The sequence below is a fragment of the Podarcis pityusensis genome (assembly GCF_964106645.2).
Source record: "Podarcis pityusensis genome assembly, chromosome: 9".
Taxonomy (NCBI): domain Eukaryota; kingdom Metazoa; phylum Chordata; class Lepidosauria; order Squamata; family Lacertidae; genus Podarcis; species Podarcis pityusensis.
Window position 1 is genome coordinate 62584411 of NC_138034.1, and position 13497 is coordinate 62597907.

General features: G+C 44.1%; 1 protein-coding gene across 7 annotated transcripts in view; it reads right to left on the minus strand.

Annotated features, from left to right (window-relative positions):
* Positions 1-4904: 4904 nt before the first annotated feature.
* The window catches only part of AFF1 (ALF transcription elongation factor 1), a 148256-nt gene continuing 139663 nt past the window's right edge, over positions 4905-13497 (minus strand). For all 7 annotated transcript variants that reach the window (XM_081020694.1, XM_081020697.1, XM_081020696.1 and 4 more), the window contains 6 exons: positions 13329-13465; positions 12624-12695; positions 11592-11685; positions 11222-11265; positions 9964-10193; positions 4905-8744 (listed from right to left, as the gene is read on the minus strand). In XM_081020694.1, coding sequence (XP_080876820.1) covers positions 8623-8744; positions 9964-10193; positions 11222-11265; positions 11592-11685; positions 12624-12695; positions 13329-13465 — 699 coding nt within the window. In that variant the 3' untranslated portion in view covers positions 4905-8622. The remainder of the gene's footprint in view (positions 8745-9963; positions 10194-11221; positions 11266-11591; positions 11686-12623; positions 12696-13328; positions 13466-13497) is intronic.

Consider the following 13497-nt stretch of genomic DNA (forward strand, 5'->3'; position numbering starts at 1 on the left):
AGATAAGTTGGGCATGATATCTTAGTTATGGACAGTGCTTTTTTTTCAGGGAGTACTCAATGGTATGCGGAGCAGAACCTCTTTGTTGTTGTTAAAAATTGTGGCACTTACTGTAACAGCTTCATGGTGAGTACCGGCACCTGTTTTTCTAGAAAAAAACACTGGTTAGAGTTCTTGTAATGAGCAGCGGGAAAAGAAAGATTTCAAGGGAAGGAGACACCCTGAGCCTCTCTGTTTCCTGTAGAGTGATGACACTGCAGTAATAGATGACAGTGGCGTGTCTGTATTATATAGTCATTTGGACCAGAGATGGGGAACCTGTGGTCTTCCGATTACTGCACTCCAGCTCTCATTATTTCATGACCAGTGGGCATGCTGACTAGGCCTGATGGGAGCTGGAGGGCTGGTATCCCCTGCTCATCTCAGACCATTTGAACGATTCATGTCTAGGAAGCTGCACTGTGCATTTTTTCCCAGCAGAGGGAGGGAAAGGGCTGTAACTTCCTGTCCTCCTCAAAGGAGACCAGCAACATAGCTTATGGAAATTTGCTCTGAATCATCAGAGACTTATAATGTGGGAGGCTGGTTTGAAAATCCTGGCTTCACCCAACTTGAGAACTTGCTGTAGGCTGTCCATTATCTCAGCCTTAATTAAAGAGTCCTCTGGTACCTTTAGAGACTAATGGATTTATTAGGGCATGAGCTTCTGGAGGCTTGGTGGTCTCAATGCATGAAGTAGTTTGGAACGCTGGAAGGGCTCTAAGGTGGCAAAGGCCTCTTTGGCATTTGGTGCTAATTTTTGGTAAGTCAAAACAGATGTACACAGAACTGGAAAAAGAAGTATTGGTGTTCTTAGAAATCTGAAATATTCAGCCTGGTGCTGAAGGGTTAGGAGATTAAAAAATTTCTCCAGTTCTGACTATAATAAATATCAATGTCACCAGGAACAAGAGAGATTCTAAGGTCCTGTATTGCATAGTAACAGCCTATTCTAGACTTTGCCAAATGCACAATCAGCTTTAAGCAATCAATTAACTTTTTAAATGGATGTATCCATGTCAATGTTTCTGCAAATCATAATCCTGTATTAATTTTGCTCCAGCTGCCTCTGCTACATCTGTATAGCATATGCATGTTGCAGGACTTTTGTTTGAACTCATAAAAGGTACTTAAATGTTGAGGTTTTCTTCTTCTTTGGCTTATGTGCAGGGCTGATTTCACAGTGCTTTGAAGCGGAGTTTTGAATGTCAATTTTGCATTATATAGATGCAGCTGCAGTGCTCTTGTTCTGAGAGAGACTTTCACACTAAAAGGGTCCAACATACTGATCTCCCTTTGCCAGAAAAAGCAGATTAAGAACAGTTGTTGTATAGCTCCGCTTTCAACCTGTATCCAACATTTGGTACAAATGAGACTATTGGGAAATCTTTTGGTGTGGAACACTACGTTGCTAACTTTATGCTTTTTAATTGTTGCAGAAGGACAGGCTTTTTAAAGGCAGTAGTATTCACATACGGCTGAGGGCGGTTAGTGGTAATAAATTACATGTAGTATGGATTATGGATGGAAAAAGCAGGCAAGCCTTAGGGCCAGCTTGCGGGGCAGCAGTTTTTTTAATGTGTCCCACTCAGTGGCTGGCTATCTGCTTCTCCCCTGTCAAAGTGCAAGTAGATAAATAGGTACCGCTCCGGCAGGAAGGTAAATGGCGTTTCCATGCGCTGCTCTGGTTCGCCAGAAGCGGCTTAGTCATGCTGGCCACATGACCCGGAAGCTGTACGCCGGCTCCCTCGGCCAATAAAGCGAGATGAGCGCCGCAACCCCAGAGTCGGTCACGACTGAACCTAATGGTCAGGGGTCCCTTTACCTTTATAGAGAAAAAAGGAAGGAGAACATGACAGAGGTTATAAAATTATGATCTTTTGGAGGACAGGGTCTCTTTCTGAAGTGGCTGCACAGTTGAGTTACACAATTCAAACAATTCAAAATATACAAGGGTTTGTCTTGCACTGGTGTTTCATGTTGTCTATCAATTTCATTTCCCTTTGGCTCTTGTTCTGGTATCAGATTCCTTATCGCATTCGTATCTCTTCTTGCTCCAAAGAACCTAGGCTGATGTACATGGAGGGGCTCGGGGGTGCATTATCCTGTTTTATCTTTGCAACAATCCTGTGAGAGAGGTTAGCAGAGAGAGTATGCTTCATGGCAGAGCTGGGATTTGAACCTCCATCTCCACAGCAAATTCCACTTGTGAAATAGCTACCTTTTGTTGCTTATATATTATAATCAGATTGGCTCTTACACTTGGCTTGTATTCAGCATTTGCTTTAGGTACGTGCTGCTGCTTCTCGAAGTTTCAGGTTTGCTCTCTTCTCTCTTTTGGTACAGGTAGGTAGCCGTGTTGGTCTGCCATAGTCGAAACAAAATAAAAAAAATCCTTCCAGTAGCACCTTGTTTTTGTTTAGTCGTGTCTGACTGTTCGTGACCCCATGGACCAGAGCACGCCAGGCACTCATATGCCTGTTGTATTTGTCCATGGAGTTTTCTTGGCAGGGATACTGGAGTGGCTTGCCGGTTCCTGCTCCAAGTAGCACTTTAGAGACCAACTAAGTTTGTTATTGGTATGAGCTTTCATGTGCATGCACACTTCTTCAGATACTTGAAGTATCTGAAGGTATCTGAAGAAGTGTGCATACACAAAAGCTCATACCAATAACAAACTTAGTTGGTCTCTCAGGTGCTACTGGAAGGAATTTTTCTCTTTTTTGGTGTCTTTGTTATATATTTTGCCTTTTTCTGTCCCTTCATGCTTAGTGTTTTAAGGCATAATGCAGAGGGGTTGTCTCTTGCAGAAGCCCCTGTGAAATGAATGGGAGCGCATCAAAATTCAGTGTTTAGGAGAACTACCCTTTTGAATTGTACCCATCCTTAGGATAATATGTTTTTCTACAAGTAGCATTTCAGAGACAGTGGGGGCATCTGTCAGAGTAAGAATATGCCAGTACAGTGGTACCTCGGGTTAAGAACGTAATTTGTTCTGGAGGTCTGTTCTTAACCTGAAGCACTACTTTAGCTAATGGGGCCTCCTGCTGCCGCCGCTGCATGGTTTCTGTTCTCATCCTGAAGCAAAGTTCTTAACCCGAGGTAATATTTCTGGGTTAGCGGAGTCTGTAACCTGCAGCGTATGTAACCCGAGGTACCACTGTACTTTTCTTAGGACAAGAAATAAAAATTGGTGAGGAGCTAGTGAAAGAAAAGAATGCTGCTGGGCTAGATTAAGAAGCTCCCAGCTGCAGGTTTTAGTGGTCTTACAATGGGGGGGGGGGGAGTGTTATGAAGACAAATTACAGCGCGATAATCTTAAAACATAATGAGGAGAGTGTTATTACATACTGAAGGTAGAGGGTAAAATATAATAGTGGTTTTGTTTTGCCAGCCAAAGCCATGCAAGAGTTGAGAGCCAACAAGCTCCACTGGCTTTTAGTCTGCACTCCAGGATTCAGGCTGCCACCGTTATACTGCCAGGAACATAAAAATGCATGATTTATATTCTGCGTTTTAAGAGTGCAGAGTCGCCAGAAAGGCCCACGTTTTTAGCTTCCAATAGTATTAAGCAAGGAAATGCTGAAAACAACTTCATAAGCAAAGTCAAGAAGTTACCTTCTTGCACTATTAGGATCACTAAAAATTAACCAGCTTCATTTGTAATTCTGGGATAAAACCCCAGATGACGTCTCTGCACCTTCCAATCCACCAAAAACATCCAGGACTTTGGGGCTACCTGGTGACATAAGAGGGTTGATTAGAACCTTGTTGTGGCCTTCAAAGCGGTGCCATCTGAGAGCTCCCCTTTGCATCTCAGGGCCCTTCAGTGGGCCCACCAAACAGGAGTGAAACTCTGTTTGGTGCCCTGAAGTGATATTTATGCTGGGCATGAGGAGATTTCACCCCTCCCATATCCAAGAATCTGCTGATGTTCTCTGCTGATTCTCCAGAGAGCAGGGGTGGTTTCTACTCTCTACTTATTCCACTCCAGCCTCATATCAAAAGTGTCGGAGAGAGAGACTGAGTTAGAGAGAGATCGTGTGTATAGATAAGGTTGCTGCTAAGAGCAGCTGCAGACACTCAGTGCAGTTCAGCATTTTCGTTTAGACCTCATTTAGCTCTGTACATAGTTGTGTATTATATAGTTGTAGATAGAATAAAAGTAGTTATTCTACAGAGCTGGTCTCCGAGTCGTTTATGCTTTGCTATACTCTGCTGTGCGACGACTGTCTACTTGTTAGAGTGAATCCGGTGCTCACAACTCTAAGCTGTGAGTCCACAGCACTTTGACCTGTTCCTGTGTAGAAGGTGGTCTCTGGAAGTGCTACCCAGCTCGCCTAGCCCAATTGGGGCTGAAGTAGATGAGTCCAGTTGGTGGCACTGGCTCAAGGGCGATGCTGACAGGGCACTCCACCAAGGGATACCCCAATGTAGGTATCAGTTTCAATGGAGCCCCCACTAGGTACTTGAGCCATGGCAGTTGCCCAAGGATACTGGAAGCTAATACTGGCCTGAAACGCAGGCAGGCAACAAAACAGGAAGTTCAGGTCAGCTTTTGTTTTTTGCTGGGGCAGGGACTGTATTCAGCTTAGAGGGGTGCAAGCTGTGCAGGGCTTTCTTGAAGGATTCTCGTGGCATCTTTTCTGGACATCACTGCTATTACTGGAATTTTCAGAGATCCAGACATTGAAACAATACCGAATTCTTCTCTTTGAAAGTTGAGGCGCTGGCATTCTATTCAGTTCAGAAGCTTGCTACCCTACCAGTATATCATCACTGGTGGCATTTTGTTTTGTTTTTGGAGACCAATACCAGAGCTGTTAATGGCTTAAAAATATTTCCACACCGACTCTCAAGAAAAATGCTGTTTCATTTAATATTTATTTTATTACCCCACATGAATTTAACAAATCAACCTGGAAATACCACCAATATACAGGGCAGAAAATGTAATTTACAAATGGGAGATACAACACCCTATAATAAATTTTAATGTAGAGTTCTTTTTTATATATAAAGAAATTAAGGAGGGAGGAGGGGGAGGGCAAGAGATAACGCCCTTAAAAAATTAAATTGTCATCAATCTTTCAGTCCACATCTCCAGTGTCAATGGAACTTTCAAAATTATTAAATAATGGTATCTTAGACATATAGAACATTGGCAATTTAAATACATTAATTATAATTCTAAATAAATATCATCTGGGAAAGGAGGCTGCTTTAAGTACACAGCTCCATTGACCTGTGTTTAAAATGGCAAAACAAATTTACTTCTTGCTCCTTAGATAGGCTGGGCCCCAGGCCCTGGCTGAAATCAATGGCAGTTCCATCAACATCTGGGGTACCAGAGTCTGGAAAGGGGGTGAAATGACATTTTCTCTGATTCTTCAACTGATCTTTCTTTAATAACATTAAAAAAAAAAAAGTCAAGAGGTTATAAGCTTCCTAAGCGTGATTCCCCATAGACCAACTGCTTCTTTGCAACTGCATGTAAAATAAAAAGAAATTGCAGAACATGTCACACGTAATTCAGCTTAGCTTCTGTGAACGTTAAGAGGGAAGCTGTGCTCTTGTTTGGTTTTGGAATAGGACATTCCTGGACCAAATCAGATTGGAATCTTTCTGTTCATTGGTTGGTTGGAGGAGGAGGAGGGAAAAGCCTATGTTCTTTGCTGCTCATCTTTGCATCACCCCACAAACGGTAATATAAAGTCAGCAGCATAAATGGATTAAACAGGAACCAATGATCACTACCCCTTGGATAAAGTGCTCAACAAGCAGGTCAAAAAGTGGGTCCCTTGACAACCGGGGATTCTTAAGCTCAGGGTGTGTTTTAACAGAGCAAAAGCAGCAACAAGGCAGACGGCAGCAGCGGCTGGCTGATGCCATTTGGCCAGGAGAGGGGAGCAGAGAAAGGAAGAGAAAGCCAGTCCTGAGACTACAGCTGTCAACCAGTCAGAAGAGAGGGACATGATTTGGAAAAGAGAAACAAAATGAGTTTAGTGTGCATTTGCTTCTTGGCCGGACACAATAGCTTACTAGGATAAGACACCTAGGCGCAACCATAATTGCTTTGTGTGTCCTTTCCCAGGAAAGGGCAAGCACCTGATATTTGGAGTTGCCTCCTTTTCCTTTTCCACATCATTTCTGATTGGAACCTGCTCGTGTAAGGAGCTAAGCATTCAACAGAAGCTCTGGAATTTGGTGGCCTGGGTCTGCCCAGCAGCCCCAAAGCAGAGGAGGGGCAGGGGGAGTGTGAAGAGCCAGGGGCGGGGCAGGCATGGGACATTGCTAAACTCTTCCCTCCTCCGGCTGCACTGCACCAAAAAAGCAGGGTGCCAGACAAGTTGTGCCCTCCGTGGACTATTCTGCCACACTTCAATGAAGATCCTGGCTGTCTGCCCCAAGTCTAGTTCAACCCTAAGGAACAACATTAAACTGGGATGAAAATCTGGAACTTGCTCCCCATTGGAGAAAGTGGCTTTTCCCTGAAATCAACTAAGGCTTCAACTTTCCATGAGACTTTCCATGCTGAACTTTTGCAGGGCTGTGTTCCCAGAGGGGAGCTGCAGGAATACACTCTACTATTGAATCACAGAAACTATGAGGTCCATTGACATTTTAGCAAACCCTACAAGTACATAACAGGTCCTTCTAAACAGGAATACTGCTTCAATGCTGCAGGGCAGTTTTATATGGGACAAACATGTAAGAATGTCAGACTGACATTTTAATATCAGGAGTCAGCTGTAAAGGAAACTGTGATGCCTCACTCAAGCACAGTTTATTTGGAAGAGATTCCCACTGCTCTGTCATAAAGCCCGGTGATGACAGGAGCAAATGGGACAGTTAAGGCACAAGTTGGGAGGAGAACAGAAAAATGGGTCCTTAATGAGTTTTAGACTAAACAGAGAGCAGTAAATAGGCCAGAGGTGCTACAGTCCTGAAGCCCCTCTCTTCAATTGGGACTTTTATAAAGACACAAGAGGATATGCTTGCGAATCTAAGACAATTGCCATTTACTCTCCTTGAATGTGGATTGAAAATTGGCCAAACCGATAGGTTACTGTTGAGGAAATGGAAGTATTTTAAAAAGGAAGGGGTTATGCCAAATCTTACGGTCAGGTGTCATACTCGCCAGTAGACATGGAAGTTGGGCATCAATAACCAGTGCAAACAAAAAACGAACCAGCCATTTCAGAGACCGTGAGATGGCGTACTACGAAGTTCCTTCTGCTTTAAGGATCAAAAACTGAAAAATAATCTTGCTACAGCCAGTATGAGCCCTCCTGACTGCCCAACTCCTCTTTTCCTGTGCTAGCCAGGGACTGCTCAGATTCCTGCTTGTGCAAAAGAGCCACCATGAACTGTGCTTGCCCTGTAAGACCAAGACCAAACCCCTTTGCTGAAACGTCAAGTGCGTCCACTGTATGGACTACAGGGGAACTGAAAGAACGGCATTTTTTAAAGTACTGAAGACAGCCGTTGCAAGCAATTCCAGTTCAATTCATTAGTGCAGTATTGCTCAACTAAATTTGGAGGGGAGGGGAAACCAGCCCACCCACCTCCACCTTGCCACCCCATAGGGAGGGGGTAAACATACCTACACTGTGCATCCTCTATTCACAAGAGGCTTCTGACAACACAGTCCCAGATTTCCTGTTTCCCATACGAGATTGTCAATGCCCCACACGCATGGCCGCAATACCACAAAACCACAACAGCTGGGACTGGCACACTACTGTCAGCACAGGTAGAAAGGAAACCAGGGAAGAGGCAGGGGCTGGGCAGGCCAGCTACAGAATCTGGGTATGCCTGACATGAGCTACAAGCCCACCCATCAAAGGGGGGGGGGAAAGGGTAGTAGTGCAACAAATAGCTACGGCTGGCAAGTGGAGAGAGAGAGGGAAGGAGGAAGATAGCTTTGCCATTTTGTATTTAAACAAAGTTGGGGTCGTGCTGCTGGATCACCCCGCTTCCTTTGTGAGTCTCTGTCCATCCCACCCTCCAGGAACAAGAATACATGCTACAGATTGCATTTTGTGGTTTACATTTAAAGGGGGAGGGGAAGAAGAGAGGCAAACAAATGTGAAGCCTACACTGGGCCCATGGACGTTGCATCCTTGAGGTGTTGCAGAAAATTCTTTGGGAGACGGTTTTCCTTCTCACCGGCACTTCTTCATGTGTGTACTTTTTTTTTCATTTTGTTTTTTTGTCCTGCTGGTTATTCATGTAACGAAATGTTTATAGACCATTGACACATTGAACCATGATGGGAAAAAGAGAAATGAAAAAGAGAACATTGCACTTTGTCCTTTGAAAAAAAGAAAGAAAGAAAGAAAGGCACCCTCCACTTTTGAGGCCTCTTCTCCACTTCTTATCTTCCAGGTGGCCTATTGGCACCGTAGCAAATATAGTCCTTAAAGTTTTCCAGTGGCGCCAGATCCCCTTCCACCAAGCTCCATCCTTCCTTGTTCCAGGTGCTTATAAATCCCAACAAGCCAGCCAACCAGGCTGTTTCCGGAGGCTTTTCAAAGTGCAAAGAGTCCAAGGCAAGGGTCTCTCGCCTCGAAGCACCAGTTAAGGCGTACTTGGTTGCAGTCTCAGCCACTGCAAACCCTGGCGGGTGTAGTGTACCAGTTCGATCATACTGCTGTTCAGCGAGAGAGGGCAGGCGGCAGCACTGAGCTCGGAGAAAAACTCTGAGAGGGAGAGAAAGAGAAAAGAGGAAATCTGGCGTCACACGTTTGGCTCCTTGCAGTCTGCACAGCTCAGGCATGGAAAGGGTTCGGCAGAAATATAGGAGGCATTGTTCAAGCTGCCTAAATGCTTAGCTGAAAGTACCTCACTCTTAAAGACCTTCATGGGCAGTGTTTTCACCATAGCTGTTTACAGACAGCACTATCTGCCTGCTCCAGTTCTGCAGCAGTGCGGGGGGGGGGGGACGCCAACCCCACAGCACGTAATACTTGGTATTAGGAGCAAAATTCAGTTTCACAGGAATCTCAGCTTGCATTTGAACCCCAAAACATCTTCCTAGTCCAGATGCAGATTAAGAAAGATATGCTTGGATGCTAAAAAATATTTTGGGGGAGGGGGCAGTTTCCCCAGCACCCTGCAGAGCTCCTTGCTTCACAGTATGACTGAGAAACAAAGTACATTATATGAATTATATGAAACTGTGCTAATGTACTTAATCTGATTCAAACTGAATCCAGCTTTCCCTGGTACATGATTTTGATTTTGTTTTCTTATTTTTTAAGAACATGGAGAACATACTATTCTGCCTCCTAGGAATATTATCAAGGGGCAAAGAAAGGTGACTATAACCCCCCTCACCCAATAAATCTTGGTGACTTACAAGTTCCCAGTAACAGGAAGTGAATTAGACAATATTGCAGATATTCTGCACCCCAAGGTTGTCGCCAGAGACAAGCAGAGCCTGAACATGTCGGTTCAATTTTGGGAGGATCAGAGATTAAATGTCCACCAGCCATAAGATAACTCTACCTAATTTGACTTGCATTGGCTCTTTACCAAGAGACCACTTAAAATTAATTTCCTGCTTTGCTTACTTAATGACTGCCACATTTGTCTTTACTTCTGTCTTTTAGGATCCCATGCATTCTGACCAGTGCTAGATGAAACTAACTGCTACGTATTTTATTTCAAAAGGGCAGGCAGAAACAGTTACTACTGTTCGTTTGCCTTTTGGGCTGGCAGCAGCTCTTCCAGGGTATCAGGTAGCAGAACTGGGAATGGCCCTCTGCCTTAGCTCCCGATGCCACTGAGCTTATTTATGATGCTCTCCATAACAATCTTGCCAAATAATGTGCAAAATAGGCCTCCCAAGGAAAAGCAAAGCCTCAGGGTGCTGCATGGACTATGTCAGTAGAAACTCAGGAAAACAAAAAGCCTTACTCTTATTCTTCCTGGCCAAAACATCAGCTTGTTCCCAGAAATCGTAGGCATAGAGAATATAAGAAGTGATGCCAACAAAGGAAGAAGTGATGGTTGGGATAAAGTGAGGAACGTTGACCGAGGAGCCAATGCTTCCACTTCCGCAGCTGCTGGCGCTGGAACCTGTCTGGGAGCTCACAGAGCCGGCTGGAGAGGGCATCGGGGAAAGAGGGGATGGTGTGCCTATACTCCTGAAGGATAAAACACAAGAATCGCCATATATACCATCAGTGAATTCAGGAGCTGAGTTTCATTATCTTTAAGCAAACAGAGAACCAGGGCTGGAAGGGGAATGGAATGGGATGTCCTGGGAGAAGCCATGGCCAACTGGAATACTAAACAGAAGCGCTGGGAACTGCAATGGTCCCACTTGCCTTTTCTGAAAAAGACATCTATGGAAAGATGTGTTCTGGCATTCTGTTCTTCTCACACACATGGCCTCCACTGTACACTCAGACCCCAAGGCTGAATACTTGCTTTGTTCGTTAATATGCAGTTTACAGCTAAGAACCTGAACAGTTGGGAGCCACCATCATACAATCAGTCATTCATTGCCTTTTGCCTTATTGTGCGTAAGAGGCAAACACAGCCAGTTCAAATCTTATTTGCCACAGCTTCTGCAAGGAACTCTTGACAGGAGAGGTCTAACTAAGCAGTGTTCCTATCAGCTGAGGGGAGCAGTGGTTCACTGGGTGGCTAATTCCAGTTGGGGAGCAGAAACGCAATGGCAGTGGCTGAAGTGGCATTAAATTTAAAATGGCAAGACTCAAACTTCACCTCCTATATCACCACCAACAATGTAAATGGGTGGAAGAGAAGGCCTTAAGCAAGTGTGCTTTCCATCTAGTGAACTTTAGTGCTGAAGTGGGATCTAGGCCAAGAGTTCCACAGCCCAATATCTGTTCCATCACATTAACAGACAGATCAGACTTGAGGGAAAAGGATGGCAGAGCCATCTTTTACACATCTGCTCAGAAGCCATTCCTAGCCTGTTCAGTGAAGCTTCCTTCTAAATAAGTGGGCATAGGTTTGGAGCCTAAAAGTATAGTTACATGCCTTAGAAGAAAAAGCCATCAGAAATCCCCAATTCACCCTCTTGACACTAAACCAGCCTTAAACTTGCCATGTAGGTACAGCATGAAACTTTTATTATGATTATTTCAAAATCAGGTTTCAAGCTTTTGTAACAAGGGAAGGGTGATATAGATTTCAGTATTACCTGGCAACACACGGAGAAGGTGCTTGTGTAATTCTAGAAGAACTCTGAAACAAGGAATGGAATTCTACTCAGTTCACACTTGACACCAACTTGCAACATTACATTTTTAACTACACCTTGTTAAGATGCCATGTATTCGTATTGTTTGAGGTCTGTCTCTTCTAAGAGAATTGTCTGGATTGGGTAAGGTAAACAATGGTAACCTGAGGTCTGTCTGATGTGAGAACGAGTGTTGTGCCTACACACACCCTCATTCACTCGCCTCAATGTAAATCTTGGGGAGTTTGTTAAAACACAGTTTCCTGTTATGTCCAAACTGGGAGACTTTGGTCCCTTCCAAAATACAACCCACAACGTTTTCATTCTCTACCTTGAAGTGTTCAATAAGGGTCCGGGAATACTTTATTGCTGTGTCCTTCTTGTAGCGAAACATTGCCATGTACAGAATGGCTTGGCAGCGCATGCTGTGAAAACACAACCAACATTGAGCATATGAAGGTGCCTTATCAGACCTTTGGTCCACCTAGCTCATTACTGTCTGAACTGATTGGCAGCATCTCCCCAAGACGGAAAGAGATCTCTCCCACCCTCTGCTGACTGAGTCTTTGAACCAGCTATGCTGGGGGCTGAACCCAAGAACTGCAAAGTATGGGATCTGCTAATGTCCTGAAGCTGAATAGAACTCAAGACTTGGGGCATGCAAAGCATAAGCTCAGCCACTGTGCTATAACCTCTCCACATGAAAACAAAATATAAAAAATAATAGTTTTATTACTTATACCCCATCCCTCTGGCTGGGTTTCCCCAGCCACTCTAAAATAGTGAGGGCATTTTCACGGCAACCCAGTGAAGCCAGGGCTGGGGTGGAAATTGGGGGGTGGGGGTGGTTTTATATCCCACTTTCCCAAATGGGTCTCACATACAGTTTCTTGACAATATTGAAAATAATTCTGTATCGCTTTCGCTACATTTTTTAAAATTAATTTGCTGTTTTAAGAAACAATGAAAAACACAGAAGACAAAAAAATATGATATCCTAACTTCCTTTTAATGGTATTGTACACTGGGTAAACATAAGGGTTTTTCCTACATTACCAGCTTATCATAGAACTGTAGAGTTGGGACCCCAAGGGTCATCTAGTCCAGCCCCCTGCAATGCAGGAATCTCAGCTAAAGCATCCATGACAGATGGCCATAATGAAGGGGAGTCCACAACCTCCTAAGGGAGCCTGTTCCACTATCAAACAGCTATCACTGTCAGAAAGTTCTTTCTAAGGTTTAGTCAGAATCTCCTTTCACGTAACTTGAATCCATTGGACTTAATGTACCCATCTTTTTCTTTTAAAATGCCCCCCACCTTATTTCTCAAACTAGAATGCTTGAAAACAGAAGATCCACTCACCAAAAAACAATGAAGATTTTTTCATGCGTGTTTGTTGAAGAGTCCGCAAAGTATTTTAATGTCATTATGAATCTGTGAGAAAGCAAAAAATAAAATAAAATAAATGGCTGTTTTTAATAATGAAAACATACATCCTGACTTGACTACTGATTCCAGATAATCCTGCTGACATTGAGGAAACAGTGCCGATTTAGAAAACTGATTATTTAGCCTAGAGTGGAATGGGGGAGGGCTTACTTATTTTTTCTCATTTAGATAGCCCACCTGCTATCTTCAAAAGAAAAGTACAGTGGTACCTCAGGTTAAGTATTTAATTCGTTCTGGAGGGCCATTCTTAACCTGAAACTGTTCTTAACCTGAGGTACCACTTTAGCTGATGGGGCCTCCTGCTCCTGCCGCCGCGCGATTTCTGTTCTCATCCTGAAGCAAAGTTCTTAACCCGAGGTACTATTTCTGGCTTAGCGGAGTCTATAACCTGAAGCGTCTGTAACCTGAAGTGTCTGTAACCCGAGGTACCACTGTATATAGCTGTAGATTTCTCCATTTCGTAATGGCGCCACTTCTGAGCTCAGGTCCTTCGCCAACGCAAAGCAAAAAGTGCAAGAGGGTAGGGGGAAGGCCCCTCGTGTAGGAAGAGTAGAAATTGGGAGTATGAGCATAAGGGGATGTGCTTATTACCAGGCAAGGAAGGGGTGTCCCACTTACTTGATGAGGTCTATGGTCTCTGCGAACATGCTATAGGCTGGCTTTGGTGAGAGGGGATCAGATTCCATGGCAATGCCACACTCAATCAAGGATAGGGCAGCATCCAAGTACTTGAAGGCCTTTCCAATGTCATCTGTCTGTTGGGGAGAAGACGAACGGTGGTCAACTA